Here is a 17,883-nt window from a genome sequence, read left to right as displayed (position 1 = left end):
ATCTTGTGAGGCAAGTGGGCGTTTTTTTTTTTTTTTTTTTTGGTAGGGGAAGGAGTGCTGTGAGAGGGGAAAGAGGTTTTCTAAATCAAACAATGTAAAAGACTAGACTGACAATAATAAAGAACAAAATCAAACAACACCTGCCAGAGACACTGCAGGAGCCAAAGTACCATCCAGGATAGTCCTGCTGGTCATTTTAGCAAAACGTTAGTTCACAAACCACTAGAGGTATCAGCAGTTCAGCAGACAAAACTGTTGTGAGGAGCACAGCACATACATTATCACTTTCCAGGTGTTCAACCAATGGATTTCCATTATGAATACAGAACTGAATGCAGTCCTTCTAAGTAGAAGGACCTGAAATCCTTTGCTTGGAGCTGTTCCCTATATCTGCAGCACCATCAGGATGCAGCAGGGAAGTCAAACTGCTGGTTGAAATTCCCTGATTCCTCATACTGCAAAAGTCATGATGTTTAATGACAACATCTGAAATTCATGAGAACAGTCCCACCCCTACAGAGCGAGTGCTATTATGTTTAGTAGATTTTCCAACACTTTGTCAGATCTAAACAGACACTGATGCCCTGGGGGAAGTTTTGTGAGAGGAGAAAACTTATCACCGAGATGAGGGGATCCTGAAAACCTGATAAATTTGAAAAACATCCATTTGATCAAAAGTCACTGTGGTTATTGTGGCAACTACTCCTAAACTTGGCACACAGCAGACACACAAAGGTAGTCAACCATATCCCACTTGCAACTGAGAAACCATAAACAATTTTTGCTCCCTAAATGGCTGCAAAGAACCAAATCCCATCGAAAAGCAGTGCGTCAGCAGATGACTCTGATGACACCAGCGCACTGGGATACTTCAAAGTCACTTGAAATAAAACCCTGGTAAACAGTCCTTACGTCATCAGCTTGTGACGTTGAACTAAGGGACCTCCAGGCACACACTGAAGAGAAACAAGGCTCGACAGCCTGGCTAACTGATTTTATATAGGAAATACTGGAGTGAACACAAAAAGGCTACCGGATCTTTCTTATCTCTAAGCATACATTTCCTGAAAGGATTTTTCAATTGACCTCAGAGACTTTCTACTTTTAATTTCATAGCCAGGAAATCTATTGGAACCATCCACATATGAAATGTTGAAGACTGATTGTGGATCAGACAGCAGGCTTTCTCTGACTTCATTTGTGGAAATGAAATCACCACACTCAGGGAGCACCAGAGGAATAAAAGACTTTGAGTATGTGCCACCAAAACCCGTGAAGATTAAGATCAAACAGAAAGCAGATGTGGCTGTGGACTGATAAAGTCACAAATACTCTCCAGAGCACATCTGAGAACACTTTCTCAGCTGGACCTTTACATGTTTCTTTTCTCTCTGTAGCTGCAAATTCCTACATCTCAAAAGGGAACAGAAATTTTTCAGCTGCCCTTAAGCTCCTCCCATGATGCAATCAAACCAAAAAATCCAACAACAACCACTTGTTTCATGGAAATGTTACAAGAATTAAGCTGGAAAATCTGGCTGGTGTTGGGAAACACTTTACTCCCCCTTCCATTCTTCCATTTCACTCTGTTTGAGTGGAGACACATGTAGCATTTTGCTGCAGTTGCTATGGAAAACAATTGTTTTCATTACAACAGAGGGAACAGTATTAAGTACTTGAGGTACTGTTAGGGGTGTCTCTGTTACCTTTGGCTTTTGGCAGACATACTTTAAGAGTTTTGTCTGCTCAATTCTCCATGCTGTAGGAAAACAAGTCTTAGAGGCAGTTATGGCTTCTTCCCATTTGGCAGGCCCTTTGGATCTTTTGTAATTGCTTCAAAAAATGAGAAATTCTCAGCCCTCAGCCCACCTCCTTAGTCTCACCTCAGTGTCACTGCTAAAAATCTTTTCATTTAAGGAAAATTCACTTGCATTTATCACTTCAGTGAATTTATTAAAAAAAGTTAAGACATCTTAAGAAGATAGTTTCAGCCATATCCTGTTAACAGCTTTCTTAGGTGCTCTTAACCCTGGAGTATAGGAGCAGTTGTCAGATGGACCTGCATGTTGTCGCACCTGTTCCTCATTTCCTCACTGTGTTTCTGCTCCAAGTTCCTCATTACCATCCCATTAATAAGGCCATGAGCCAGATATGACACCCTTTAAACCAGTTTTCTATTTTATGTAATTCTTTCTGTGTACATCAATTTTACCTTCCATCTTCTGCAAAGCTCCACACAGCCTGGGCAGGATGCCATCCTGCCATCCACTGCCTGAGCACACGCTGCTCCTTTCCTGAGGAGCTGAATCCAAGCAGACCTGGAACTCTGAGGTTCCTCTCTTACCTCCCAGTCCTGTATCTTACTTACATTTATAACATACCCTCAAAGACAGTGCATGAAAAAGGACTTCTACATCTACACTCACCCTTCCTGCCTCACTTTGCCCTGTTTCTTGTTTTGAATTACACAGGCTGTTTCCATCACAGATGGCTGTTTCCTACTCCGCTGCTTCCCATATGGAATGGGAATCCTTCACAGCTTTTGCACTTTCCCCTAAAGACAACTGCATTGCACTTAAAAACATTTATGCTGCTTGCCTTAACAAACATACACTAAAGATTCCTTGATAAAAGCTGTTCCTCTGGCATAATTTTAGTTGCTATGGTTGGCTCCCCTCCTAAGAGACCTGTAATAGCCCCTGACTGAAAATCTGTGACCGGGTATGGCTTTTATTAAATTGAACATTACATTTTCATCAGCATTTGAGAATCCCTGACCCTGTGTAACACCACTGTGACTTTTTACATTAAACAGCTGGCAAGAGACACGCTGGAGGTCAAGTTCTGTGTTGATGTAACTGCAGCAGGGTGTAAATTCCACCGTAGAGGGGAGCTGATCAGAGCACAGGAATAGTGGCTAGCCCTTATGTAACCTTTAACATTGGAGATGTGGAGATAACATGTGAGCTTGTCTTGCACACATTAGTGGAAAAAACAGGCAAAGAAGAAGGAAACAATTTTTAATATGAACACAATAATTTAGAGGTATTTACTTCCATCACAGTAGCCTTCACTTGTTCTACACTCCCAGTAAACAAACAAGTTAAGCTGCCTTACTCCTTCTACAAACAGATCTGGAACATTTTTTGTATCACTGTTCTTTTTCTTGAAGGAAACAAAGTAGAGCTTTTCATAATGCCACCTTTGTGCAGAGAAATTTCAAGAAAAATTCTATTAAGAACTAATCTTTAATTTTTCTTTTCTTGTGGTTCATGGCCTTTCTCCACTTTTTCTGACAGTAGAAGAGTCATCACTTTTTTTCTTTCATCTTCCACGTAAATAGATGTAACAGTAGTAAATATATCAATATGGGATGTCTGTACCAAATACAGAAACTCTATGAAGTATATGAAAAAAAAATAGAAATTCAGTCAACAAAAAGTCATGCATGTCATTAAAGGAGCCAAAGGAAAAAAACAGATCACAAAGCATCTAAAGTATCTACAAGACTACTCAGTATTTCCCACTTTATCATAGAGTTCTTTTTTTTGTTTTTGTTCTTCATTTCATGCATTTGACTTCAATGCAGAAGTTCTTTACCAGTTTCATTTGCAGACTGGCAGAGGTAATACCAACTGTCATGCTCATCCTCTTATGCTCACTGTGAATTGAGTGCTCAATTATCATATCACCCATGCATATGCCCCAAATTGATAAACTTGATATTTTAATATTGGACTGCAAAGCTTAAGATGTTCATCTGCATTTACCTCTGTTTGTCATGTCATCATGCATGGTGCACCATGTAAATAAATAACTTCTAAAAAAAAAAAGAAAAATAAAGAATCGAGCCTAGAGCCATTCACATCATCCAAATGCTACTACAATGTGGTGGCTCTGGCATTCTGAACTACAGATGTTCAGCATCATGCTCTATAAAAACTTACAGGTGCAGGCAACCAGATCAAAACTGATCCCAAGAACATCTGGTCAAGTGGATGCACTACTGCTTAACAAAGGCATCGTCCCCATTTACAGTACCTGCCTTAATTTTTTGATAGAGTTCATTATGCAAGGCGGTGATAATAGCTGCAGAAAAATGAATATGTTTTCACTTAATAACACTTAACATTATAGCTTCAGCAAATTCTCTAAACCTCAGAAGCTACTTTAAGTGAAGCATGTTTGTAAATAAGCTATTAGAAGTTTAGGATGGAATATCTTCTATTTGGCTGACACGACTTTGCAACACCAAGGGATTTGGGATTTCTCAGTACAACACTTGTTACTCTGACTACCTGCTTCATCAATTGCAAGGTTTTGTAGTTATTTAGGACTTGGAAGCAGAGTTCACAAAACATAGGCTTCCTACAGATTTCAGTAATTTCCAGTGGCTGTGTACAAGACCAAGAAAGCCCCTCAGTGTCAGAGCATTCACTGCGCCTGTCTGCTATTTAACTGTACCCTCCTCCTTACAAGGGTGTATCCTTCAAATGCATGCATTTCTTATTTCTCTGCACTGTATATGCATCAAGACAAAACCAGTGAATGGGTTTAGTTTAAACTCACACAAACACAGATATTAATATGTTACAACTAATTTTTCTTTCCTTTTTAGGCACTAACACCAGAGAGGAGAATGAATTTTCAGCACGTAATCACTGCAGGTATGTTGGTACCAAACAAACTTTTACAAGACTACTCATGCAAACTTAGCCTTCATCAAGAGTCAGTTAAGAACAAGATAGGAAAGAACAAGAAAATAAAGTGGGAAGTCCAGAACATAATGAATTCAACACAAGCTTCTCAGGAAATTCACAGGCTTTCACCCTACCATTTTCAAACTACAATCTTCATGTAGATTCAAACCTTTGGCCCACCTTTATAGTAACAGCAATGATACCATCTTTGTGTCTACTCTGCAGAACACTTGAGGCCAAATTCTGCCTTGAGTTACACTTTGTAGCATCCACACATAAATCTAAACAGAATTTAGTACTGCCCAAATTTACACAAGAGGATATTCATCTGACCCTAAGCTATTTGTATCCCACACAGTCTACAAAGCAAGGAAGAGAACATTCCTTTATTTTGACGTGGGCTGCTCCTATTTTGCCTTGCATATTTTTCTAATACATTGGATAGGATTTGGTTTTTTAATCCTAAGGCTCCTGGATTTCAGCACTGGAAACTCGTGCATGCTAAGCTGAATGCAAAAACCACTACACTAGCCTAAAAGATGAGTGAAATGGTCCCACAGTTTGCTGTTCTTAGACTCCAACATTCAATTCCATAAAGCCTAGGACTGAAGAGACGTTGCTCTCTTAAGAGCACGGATAACACAGGCTGTATTTTCTTGATACACAGATCTGTAGCTAGCAGAGAGTAATATTCAAGAGTAGTTAAGCAACTAAACTACTGGGCAGGACAGAGAGTACAGGGCTTGCATTAACCCCCATTTAATCACAGTATTGGATCCAACCACCTAAGACCATCCTGCAGACTGGATCTATCACACACATCCTGCCCTGGCTGACATGTGACCACATCTACTTTGCAATTAGAGATGTGAAGGCCACATGAACAGACACAATGGAAATCCAGTGGCATGGACTCTCTCAGCCTGTCTGCCCACTGCCAGCCTGTGCTAAGTCCATACCAGAGCATTCTGACTTCATCACCAGGTGAAAACTACCTCAGGTACACCTGCATGCAGCACAGCCACACGTCCCCTACAGCAGACACACCTAATAAATAAGCACTGCTCTGAAGGAGAAGAAATGGAAGTGGGTGGTGTCTGTAAGTGCAAAGCAAACACAACAAAGTCTGAAAGTAAAAAGCTATTCCCGAATCAAGAGGACAGGGAAGACCTTGCAACTGAGATGTGGATGTGCGCCAGATTAGAGAGAGGCAAATGCTCTCAGGGAGCACATGGAATATGCCCAAACCTGGAATTTTGTAAATATTTTCTCAACTAAAGTATTCATGTGTGTTTGGTCGATACACATAAAAAAGGAACTGATTTAACTAATGGGATTTTTTTTTCCTAAAAACATAAGTAATTGTTCATGGAAAACAATTTCTTTTTAACCATCGCTTTAAAGTCAGATGCTTTTCACCATTTTCATTTGCTTCATATTTGCACTCTGATTTTTTGTTTCATGAGAAAAACTTTCTGGAATACTGGAAGACCAATACTACAGCCCCCAAAAGCTCATCTGAACCTAAAAAAAATAAGTTAATTTTAAGCATTTCATTCAACAAAAAATGTGAGCATTAACAAGCAACACTGAAACAAGTGATGCAAAATACAGCGTCAGTGCCCATGGTGGCAAGTGATAGCAGGAAAGCTGTGTGGCAGGACTAGTAGCAAGTGCAGCAAATGACAATAATGAAGAATCTTCTCAGTAAAGAAGATCATTATCAACACTATGAAAACACAACAGCAAACCTCTGCAGAGCGTGGCCTGCGCAGAACCAGACTCTTTGGATAAAAGAACTCAGATGAGGAATGCTGTCATGAAACACAAAAGGGAAAAATGAGTGAAAAGGAAAGCAGTTTCCCCAGTTCAGTGGTTAAGCTCTTTTTTCAATCAAGTTACTAATATCTACTTGCGTTATAGTATCCGTGTTACTTACTGATTGCTGCAGAATCATGATCAGCCAGACAGTTTTAAATAAACACCTAAACAATATACATTATGGTTGTTCTGTTTTCTGTTTGTTTTGGCTTTGTAATATTCCACAAGTATCCATGGGGGGAAGATCTAAAGCAACCCCTGCTTTAATGAACTCCCTTTCAGATCTTGACCAGCTAGAATGATGATTAGTTTAGATCACAATTCAGTCACTAAAAGAAAACAGAACTTGCTGAAAACTTCTGAAGTTACTTCAGTGATAAAAGGGCTTTTTGTTTTGTTTTGTTTTGTTCCATAGGGAAAGGAAACCCAGCAAGCAAATAGGCAATGGCACTGGCTTTTTGCAGAACCACCAGAAAATCTAGGCCTAACCCTGAAAGTGGCTATTTGTCAACTCAAAAACCAGGTTCCAATTCTCACATTAGGTCTAAATGTATGTCATAAGGAACTGAAATTCAATTAAAATACAATTCCTAATTTAGTGCTGACATGCTCAAATAGCACATAGTTCCCCCAGTTTTGTTTGTTTCTGTACCTACCTGTTTGCTACTTCCTTCATTTGGTCAACAGAATGAAGCATGTGTCAAAGTCATCAAAGTGAACTCCAACTAATTTTAAAGTGTCTGACTTTGCACCAGAGTAGACAACCTGTGATGTAATGTTGAAGCTAAAAATGCTCCATCTCTCAGCCAGCTTCAGTATGATGCATTTGTCAATGCCTTTTAAAGACATATTAAACCTCTGCATAGAATCTCTCACTCAGGAACAAGGCAACCTAGGATAGCTGTACTGTAACATTTCTCAGATGTTCCCTCAACACACCTTCTTTCGCTTCACTTTATTTTCCTGCAAGAACTCACTTAAAAAAAGCCTTGCAGGTAAATTAATTAATTTACTTCATTCACTTCAATTAAAATTAGCTGAGAGGGAAGAATACTGATGTGTTAGAATACGTGACAGAAAAAAGGAAAATACTTGAGGAGGACTATGGCCACTTCCACGGGGAATGGAAGTAACCCAACTGATTTGTAAGGTCCAGCTGGAGAAGGTTTGCAAGGGCCGCAGTGTGGACAGGAGTGCTTTGATAAGACTCCTGGGTCCGAGTGAAAGGAAGGTATTGTACCCCAACCATTTACCACAAAGCACAAGTGTTCTCACACTTAAGCATGGCCAAAACACTGTCAAATTTACATTCAAATTGTTAAATGAGGAAGAAAATCCAGTCTGGCATAATTTTCCATTTTCTTATGAAAAGTCAGCACAGAACAATGTGTGAATGCTGGATGGCACCTGCATTGATGTTAGGCCATTCTAGACAACATACCCATGGAGGGTCAATTATACTTTTGCCCACACTAATATGGACTCTGCACAACAAGAATTTACCTGCACATTACCTACGATCATAATAAATTCTCTGCGGGGAATGTTCTACAGACCAGTGTACTGGAATAAATGCTAAAGAAATAAATGAAACCCACAGAGAATATAACCCACAGGATACTGTCGGTATCTCCACACCAGTACCTCTTAGTTTCCCTGTCTGAAAGACGTTTTATTCACATGAAGTCTCTAATTCTCACATCCTGACAAATTCGCAAAATTCAAGGGACCAACTGAGATATCAAAAAGAGTAAATTGTCCAGAAGATGAATTAGTGAATAAGGGCTTAGAATTGCCTGGTGCACACAAAAAGCCAGGCTCTAGCATTCATCAGTGCAGCATTATTGTCAGGATTTGATCCAGAAAGTTTGTCTGGATATGCTGAAGTGACTCCAAGGGTAACTGTGGCTCTTCTTGGCATTCAAATTAGGATCACTTCAGGTTGAGGTTTACTTGTATGGCAAAGGAAGAAGAGTTCATCTTGTCTAAATGCTACAAATAACCACTCAGAACAGGGGATAACTATAAAGCAATTACACAGATGTGCAAACCCACTAAAATATATGGTAGCATTTGCCCTGTTCATATCTTCTCCTTAAGAGTCTCTCTCACAACAACTGAGATATGAAATGAAGTGTCTTAGATACTTTGCCACGTCTGTATGTCAGTAAATGACACTATCTTTAAGGCAGTGCACTGAGACAGGTATGTGAAGGTGGTAAGCCTAAAAATCAGAGCAATACCTCTGAAGTGCCTCCACTGTATATTCTGCCAGAGTTGTGACAGCTATGTGAAAAAAACATGGAAAAAGTCACTCTTTTAAAAACAACATTCAATTATCGTGTGTGCAAAATGTATGGTGTGTCATTGCCATGAATTCAGCTTACCCGGAGCTTATCTTCTGTCTTAGTGGATTGCTTACAGTCGGGATGCCAGACAGTGGAACCTGAGGGAGGAAAGAAACCCATCTTTATTCAGAGCAAAGCAGATGACTTCTGGTTATGATAAGTCAGTTATGAAAGCAAATCACTTCGTGGCATCAGGTGGTGAATCTGTATGAACTATGCGAGTAATTCACATTAAAGTCTAGTTTTTGAGAAATACAAGTGAAACTAAACGATATTCAAATCCCTGGCATATCTACAGCAGCCTTGTCCTGGGGCTGCCAAAGCACTTTGCACACATTCTTAATTAAAACTCAAGCAGTCTCAAGTAGCAAGAGAGTCAGCGAGCACCAGCTGGAGGAACAGAAAGACAGAGGGTTCCTCTGGCAGGATGGAGACTAAGAGCAAAGGAACTGGGCCATGATTACTTGATCTGTTCTCCCCTAATGTCCTACACCACACGTAAAAAGGAAATTCTGACTCTAAGTCCATGAGCAATCGGTGTCATATTCAGTTACTGTAAAGTATCATTCAGATTACTTCTTCCCTGCACTTATGCAAAATGAAAAGCAAAATTAGAAAATTCACAACACAGCAGAGTCAGGGCTGTCTACAGGGCTGTAGAGGCCAGTAAGGCAGGTGGTGCAAAGCAGCATGTGAAAGAGCCTCTCCCCAGATCCCAGCACACTGCATATGCCATTGGCACAGACACCACTCCTACTCCTTTGCTCTGCAAGGTCAGTGGCACGTGTGGCTCTGGTATTTCCAGCTATACATCCTACTAAAAAAGTCAGGGCCTCTGCCGTTTGTTTCCCAAAATATGGGATTCTTTCATGCTGTAAAAATGGAAATATACGGCTGTTCCCAAGGGCAGAGCAATGTCGGGGCAAGGAGCATTTTCATCCCATTTCAGTTCTCCTCTGGAACAGAGTATAAAACGTGGTCACTGCTGGGAAGCTGCTGGTAGGTATCAGCCAAGTTGAAACGGAACAAAAGCTAATGCTGGTTTTTAACACTGACTGCATCTGCAGTCAAATTCATACTTCAGTCACCACAAAGCCAACACAGAGCCTTGAACTATCTGCAGGGAGGAACATCACCTCTTCACTCTGTCCACAGACAAACCAAACAGAGCAGTCCAGGTCTCCTGCTGTTGACTATTAGCTCAAGTGCAGCCAGAGGAAACCCCACCCTCAGAGTCCAGGGGAGGTATGGGTCAGGGCCCCTGGAAATTTTGTTCTCATGAACCCTTACATGGCGTGGTACAGAAGTGAAGACCAGCGGGAGTCATTTCATTTCCCAGCAGTACACAACATAATCATCATCAGGAGACAGGAGAGAACGCTGTGACTCTGGATCAAGGTCTGAGATGTTTGGCTTTGAGTCCAGGCCTAGGAAGAAGAAACTGTGCATTTGGCAGGGGGAAACCATCAGTCAACAGGGAGAAGCGTACCAACAGCCTTCTCTGTAAACAAACAGCAGCCTCAGAGCCAGGGCCCCACAGCGCCTGCCAGATCAGGAGACAGGCGTGCCCTGTCCACTCAGGAGGAAGAGAGTTCATGTTGTAAGTCCGTATCATGTTATAAGAAATGATCTGAGTAACACTTTACTGAACATGACACTTATTGCTCAAGGATGAGCTAAGACTCGGAAGGTTTAGGGTCAACTCTCAAATCCAGCTTTGAGCTTCTTTCCTGTGTGGCACTGAGAAAAATGATCCCTATTCCTCTGTGCCTCACTGTTACATTAAGAGTTGGAGTTGATGATCTTAGAGGCCTTTCCAATGTTAATGATTCTATTATTCTTTCCTATTAAACTATCCCCAGTATCAAAGAAAAAGCTGTCACTGCATTTTGGGCAGTATTTATCACGAACTGGCACAATTACAGGGACACCCCAGGAGAATGCTGCAGCTGCTGAAAGTGAACAAGAAATGCAAGTCTGGATGTCATTTTCATGGTGAAATTTAGCTAATGGTTGTGAGTTTTCTTCCACAAAATGATAAGAGATTTGGAAGATGTGAAATTTAAAAACTCAAATCAGATAGAGCAGGTTAGGAAACTAAATGTAAGTATTTTTCATGATCTATTCATCCAAACATGCCAATCTATTTTGAAATGCTTGGAATGGTGCAGATTCTCAAGTTGCATCGCTCCTCTTTTTTTTCTACCAGAAATAGTTCAGCAAATTGTACTTATTCCCATTCTTAATATATGTTTGTTTGCTCACTTGGCAAAGACCAACTTGTTCATTTATTGTTATTCATAGCATGTTCATTTATTCAGCTTTTTACTTTGCATGTACCATTATTTCAACATCAGCATCCCTCTAAATACTGGGCAACATCCTAAGCAACATCCTAAGCAACAGCCTTCTGGGCAGTCCATATAATAATATAATAATTGACCAGGTAGTCAATGGGAAAGAGAAAGTTTCTGGTGCTGCTTCTTTCTCATTTCTTGTGTGTTGGAGAAGTGCCAAGTCAGAGTGCTTCTGACTTGTTCAAACTATCCTTAACATAGAAAGCCCCAAGATAGACAGCTTGTTTTTCCATGTTCTCCTTTTGCATGTTTCCCACACATTTCTAATAGAAGTTTCTACCACAATCCTGCCAGGCTCCTCTATTCTACAAAGCAAATACCAGCAACAGTGCTTTCATATCCTGGGGAGAGGACAATTAGAAGTGAGATGGAAGCTGCGTATTTTTATGTATTTTATCAAAAATGTGATTTTAGTTCTAGCTTCACTGTTGTGGCGTTGTTATTTTTAATTCAGAGAAATGCTTGGAATGCTGTTATTCTGCACCCTAGAGTAAATTATTTGTATGGAGTCAAGATATACATTTCAGCTGAGAGCTCTGCACAGGAAAGGCTTTTGGGTCCTCACACTTAAAAGTACACTGAATTCATCAAGGAAAGCCTTGGCAGGACAGTCTGGAGCACACTCAGAGATAACACTATTTAGTCAGAAAACAGATTGTGAACAATAAAGCAATTTGGGCTGCTCCTCCCCTGAGACAGAGTGACCACAAAGAACACTGATTCACAATCACAGAGAGAGAGATACAGCTAAAAAGAGAAAAACAGCAGATGAGGCAGCCAGGTTTCTCTCCTCTCCCCTAGCACCTAAACTTGGACAGGACAAAGTCTAGCCTAGTTTAAGTAGAAGCAATGCCTTCTGTCTTAGTTTGACCTGTAGAAACTTTCCCCAGAGCCTGCCCAATCAACCTGAACTCCCACTCTCTGCTGCATTCGGACAAACGGCATCAGTCGCAAACAGTTGTTATCAATAACAGCAAAGGATGAAGTGATGCTCACCTCAAACTCTGCCTGTACTTTATCACACCATGATGTAAGGAAACTAAGAAGATTACCGGTTGCCAGATGTTGTAACTGCTGCTTTCAAATTAGTCTTTTCAATTTACCATTAGAAAGCAGTACTTCCTACCCAGCCCTCTTGCAGCCTCTCCTTGCTCCTGCAATGCAGAGCTGCTACACAACTTGACATCCAGTTCTGTGCACAGCTGGAATAAGATGACTAAGGTAAAAGGTCAGTGAGAGATGAGAGAGACGGACTACAAGGGAGGGCAAACTACAAAATAAAACAAGTTAGCTTCAAAGGAATTCCTTAACAATATTATCTTATTTTGGAACTCCTCCAGAAAGAATCTCTCCTCAGGATTTCAAGAGATGGCTGCATTCACGCACTCATAATTTTTTCACTATTTTTCTACAGTCCTTTTCAGGTAGAGCAAACAAGTTTTCTAACCTAAGAGCAATATACAAAACCCAAGCATGTATCTCCCTTTTTCACTTTGATTTCTGGTTTACATAAATGGGTATTATACATTCCTCTACCAACATTAATTAATACTACAGCAAGTAATAACAATAACTGTAGCTTAATACTTAATGGGCTACATTCTCCAAGAGTAGGTGGAATTCAGATCAAGGTTACTTTTCAATCAAGGAAAAGATCAAATTCGTTTTTATGTGAAAAGATCATGAAAAAAACAAGCTTGGCAATACCTGGGAGTGTGAGACTGTTAACAAGAAAGAGGAGATGGAAATGAACATTCAAGAAAGAAGTGACTGTAGAAAGACATAAAAATAAAGTACACAGGAATAAAAAAAGGGACATGACCAGATAGAAGGGCAAATACGATTAAGAACCAGAGGAGATACTCTGTCAATGTGCATGAGGAATGAGACCTACATGGTTCAAAACAAACTCACTGCAGCCTCTGGAAATTTTTCTTTTGCCTTTTAAAGTCTGGAGTGTGGTCCAGAAGAGCACAGAAACAGACCAGAAGAAATCAGGGGAAACCCCTTCACTTCCTCTGGTATCTCCTATACCAGTGTGGGTGCTGAGCCATCCACGGCATGTGAAATGCTGAGGCAGCCTAATAAGGTTCATTTTTGCTACACAGCTTTAGCAAACACAGTCTGCCTCAGCTGGGGTGCAGAGTCACTGCAAAGCCACAGTTATGACTGCCTAATAGAGCAAAAGGGTTTCAAGTGAAAAAGTATGAGAACATGACTTTATTCCTCTTCGGCCATATTACATGGAGATTGTTTATAAACTCCTGAGGTCTGTGGTAGAAAAATTCCAAAGTCTGATTTTCCTGTTTTGGAATGGAGACATCCTTACCTTGCAGATACATTTCTTCTCCTTCTGTGAACATTTGGTTGCACCTGCTGCATCGTGCACAGCTTGGATGATAATGCTTGTCACCTGCCTAAAGAAAAACAAAAAAGGGACATGAGGGACAAACGCATTGCACTGCTTTGTGACAGACCACTATTTGCAAACAGACCATTGTCCTTTTTCTTCCAGTTCACCTGTTATGCTACAACATTGCCCTCATGATGTGACAATAGTGATCAGAATGTAAGCTCTGCCATACTGCTTCAGCCCTGAGGTCTGTCCTGTCCTCAGCAGAGGCCAGCAGCAACTATGTGGGAAAAAAGACTGTAAGAAACAAGACAATACAGAAGAGCCCTTCCTCTTCACACCTTCCTATTCAAGTAATCAGTAGCTTAAAGTCTTCCTGGCTAGGGGCTACACCAGAATGTATCTGTTTTCCATGATTTGACAAACATCTTTTTAAATCTTCATCTCTCTAAGAGTCCAAGGCAATGGATGTCACACTGCAGTGAGATACTTGTGCAAACCTGCTGCCTTCTCATTTTGTCAAACAGCACGTTTTCTCAACTGCTCCATTGTTACAGAAGAATTTAGACAATGAATGATTTTTCAACCTGCCATTTAATTCTTTGGCCTTCTTCCCAATACTGCTGATATGGCATTAATGGAGAGAGGTTTCTAGAGCCACTTCTGGGACTATTAACTTGATTCACAGATGCCTGACTCCAGAAGCTACACTAGCACAGAGAGCTTGAGTTGAATTTGAACTATTTTATAAAGATGCTAAATACCCTAGATCCTGTTACCCAAATCCAAATCCACCATTCATTCTCTTAAATACATTGACACCCATAATAGGCAAAGCTGATCAGATTTCAGGACTATAGGGACAGGAAAAATCAAGGCCCAAATATTAATGTGAATTCTTTTCCTTGGGAGACCAAAGGAATCAATGCACTGGCTTCCTCTCATCAGAAACTAAACGCACAATGTCCACATCAGACTTTTTAATTGAAAAACAATTAATCCTACAAATAATTAATAGTGACAAGTAATGCATTCTAAAAGGTTTTAAAAATTGTACCTGACTTTCCAAACAAGTTAACCTCAAATCCTTTTTCACAAGGATTCACAGAATATTCCCTATCCACTGAGCTGTGATTTGAAAAACATATCTGTTTACTCTATAGTTGACTTTTTAAATGTCATCAAAACCATTTCCTACCTCATTATACTTAGGACTATAATATTACTAAATTCAACCTTTCATTATGTCTATTGAGATGAATAACGACATATTTTTGGTTCATGTCTGACATTGATTATACAGGCTTACTATTTAAAATTATTTATATGAGACGATGAAGTGTATGGGTTTAAGTACCTGACAGCTACCAGAAAACCAACTCTACCACCCACCCCTTCTATAGGAAAAGCCACACCATTTAATTTTAATTTAACAATTCCCATTCAGGAATTTCAACAATACAAGGCCAGAGAAGAGGGCTCAGTGTGCTGTTAGTTTAGCCATACATTTCACTGCTCAGTTGCAAAAAACCTGCACTTCTCTTACTCAGATCCTGCCTCTGTTATTGATTCCTGCTCTGTTGTTGATTCCTGCTTCTTAGGGGCAAAATCCACCAAATAGGGAGACTAATGTGATTTAGGGTTTTTTGCACAGCATATTTAGAGCTACCAGACAAAAAAAGGTCTCTGATAAAAGGGAGAATGAAAAGTCACTACAAAATATGCCTACACGAGGAAGAAAAGCTAATGAGGGAGAACTGATGTTTGACTTGAAGCAACAAACCCAATATTGAACTGAGAGAGAAAAACACAGTTAATGCTCATTCTCTTTTTAATTTTCATTACTGGCTGTCCTCTTCATCTCTCACTCTCTCTAGCAATTATTTAACCTCTGAGCCATCCCATTAGTTTCATTTAAGACTGGAATTTAAGAAAAAGAAAATTAAGAATGTCCAAATGTATCTGAAACGTAACACTGGCATCAAACAACAACTATTCTGACCTTGAGTGCAAACATGCAACAAACAGCTACTTTATATGTATATGTACTTTATATATATATATATATATATATATAAATAGCTGTGGATATACATACATACATACATATATATATATATATATATATGCCACTTCGGGCTGTGAATATTGAAGAGGATTCAAAGATAGACCTCCAGTTCAGATAACTCATCACTCAGCAGATACAGATACCCTCTTCTGGATTTTGTGCCTCACACAAAAAATATTGCATGTACAGAGGAACAGCAACTCTATCTGTGTTTGGCAAAAAAAAAACAATCCTAACTTTTGAGCATTCCTGAAGTTCTTCAGCAGAGTGAGGCCCACAGAGTTCCTTGTTATGAGTGATTTTAGACTTATTTGATTTAAAGATGATGGCAAATCTGATGTCTTGGGAACCGCTCCCAGTTAATGAGATATAAAAAATTCCCAAGAAGGCTGAATCACTGCCAAAAAGGATCTTCTCCAAAGAGGAAGACAATAATTGAAAAACAGATTTGAAATAATAAAACAGGAATCTTTTGGGGAGGGGGCCTCTGACTGTGTCATGAAACAAAAGAATATCTCTGCAGCATAACGGTGTCACTTAACAGAGCTCAAATTTTAGTAGGTACATGGCTTTTTCTGAAATAAAATTTGTACTTTCTCTAAAGATATTCAGCAGGGTAGCTAAGGAGCTACACAGTCTGAACTGGAAGAGTACGGGGTCTGTTATGTTATTTTAAATTAACCTTTGAGATATCCTGTCTGGGATGGGATTGTGTTCTGTGAGATGCTTACCAAATTCCCAGACATGAAGGACTGAAACTTTCCATTGCCAGATGAAGTAGATTTTATAAAGATATAATTCCCTGCCAAGTACCCTGATGCTCAACTAAGGCAATGTAGTTTTAAGAAGGGTAGTTATGATCCAGTAGAGATATCTATAGTAGAGAGGACCATGGCACGTGGACAAAGAAAATCACACATTCACACGGGCACAGTTTCAGCTTCTGTTCTTCCAGTCTGGCCTTTCAGGTGTGGTGGTTTGGGTTTGAGTTTCTTTTGACTTTTTGTTTCCTTGGCTTTGTTTGTATGCCTTTCTTTAGAAACAAGGCCATGTTGCACCTATGTTTTAAACAAATGATGCATCTCTTTTTTATAAGCAGAAGGTGCCAATCCTTTGGGTTTTCCATAGCTGCTCTGACAGTCATATCACAGGCTTCTGAGCTTCCTGTTCCTTGTTTTGGAGTCAATTCATACTAATTTTGATAAGTTACTTCTACTATCGTGATCCATACTTTGTCCTAAAAGAGTCTGTATCCAGCCCATCTAGTGCCAAAATTGAGTCTTTCACTTGTCATTATCATATGATAAACATTCCACTTACTTTTTATCTAACCAAAAAGTTTTTTATGAGGATCTTTTAAGAAAGGGAGCCTGGATTCAAGTACTCATCTGTTAATTGCTATAAGCAGTTTACATGGTTTTAAAGCTATTATATATCCCATTAAACTATTTATAGGATAAACAAATCCAGAATTCATCACATTATTATGTGTAGAACTGTGGCCTCTCTGAAGACTTTTTTTCCTGGAAAAACCTCTTATATTAAATGATGTACATCTGCCATCTCTTCAAAGCAGGCAGAGATCAATTTCAAGTTTATCGGGTCTGAAACAACTGGCCAAATTTTAGCCCAGTGTGAGTGATGACTGAACACCACACCCCAGATAACACAACCCTGCAAACTCTCAGTGCTAACACACCCTGCACTGGAGAGGTTTGTGGGGAGTTACACACCACAGCTGCTGCAGATGTTGTTGAGCACTTCCAAAACAGTTTCATGAGTTTTCAGCCTCAGTAATGTTTCTACAATTCATGAGTGGGAGCCTTTCTACAGTGAATATCCACTGGAAAACATTCTGAATCTCAACTAATTCAGAACTAATCTTGCTATGCCTGACTTGCTGTGATCACCTGGGAAAATGGTTGCTACAAATCAGTCATTTATAATGTATTAGGAAAACCTTTTGGATCTACAAGGCAATGAAATATTCACACTTTTTAGACATCTGTTTTTGCCCTTTTAGGGCTACTAAACCTTCATTAAGTATGTCCAGTGTTCAGCTTCCTGTGATGTTATGCTGCTGTGCTCTGAATTATAATATTTGCATCGCAATCCTCATGGCAGTAACAGGTGACATAAATTAAGTGCACATCTGCCCCAAGCATTCTTCAGCCAAGGTGCAAGAGGGTTAAAGATACTTGCCTAGCTCTCCTCACCCCTTCTCAAGTTCACATGC

The 17,883-nt window shown here is 39.8% G+C and overlaps 1 protein-coding gene across 8 annotated transcripts in view; it reads right to left on the bottom strand.

Moving 5' to 3' along the window:
* ABLIM1 (actin binding LIM protein 1) overlaps positions 1-17,883 on the bottom strand; it is a 196,634-nt gene that overhangs the window by 33,539 nt on the left and 145,212 nt on the right. For all 8 annotated transcript variants that reach the window (XM_039383744.1, XM_039383743.1, XM_039383742.1 and 5 more), the window contains 2 exons: positions 13,556-13,643; positions 8,909-8,967 (listed from right to left, as the gene is read on the bottom strand). In XM_039383744.1, coding sequence (XP_039239678.1) covers positions 8,909-8,967; positions 13,556-13,643 — 147 coding nt within the window. The remainder of the gene's footprint in view (positions 1-8,908; positions 8,968-13,555; positions 13,644-17,883) is intronic.

This window comes from Pipra filicauda, unplaced genomic scaffold, assembly GCF_003945595.2.
Source record: "Pipra filicauda isolate LSUMZ 115617 unplaced genomic scaffold, ASM394559v2 scaffold322_size837228_pilon, whole genome shotgun sequence".
NCBI classification, from domain to species: domain Eukaryota; kingdom Metazoa; phylum Chordata; class Aves; order Passeriformes; family Pipridae; genus Pipra; species Pipra filicauda.
The sequence above is the reverse complement of the archived record's forward strand: the minus strand, read 5'-3'. Positions and strand labels throughout refer to the sequence as shown.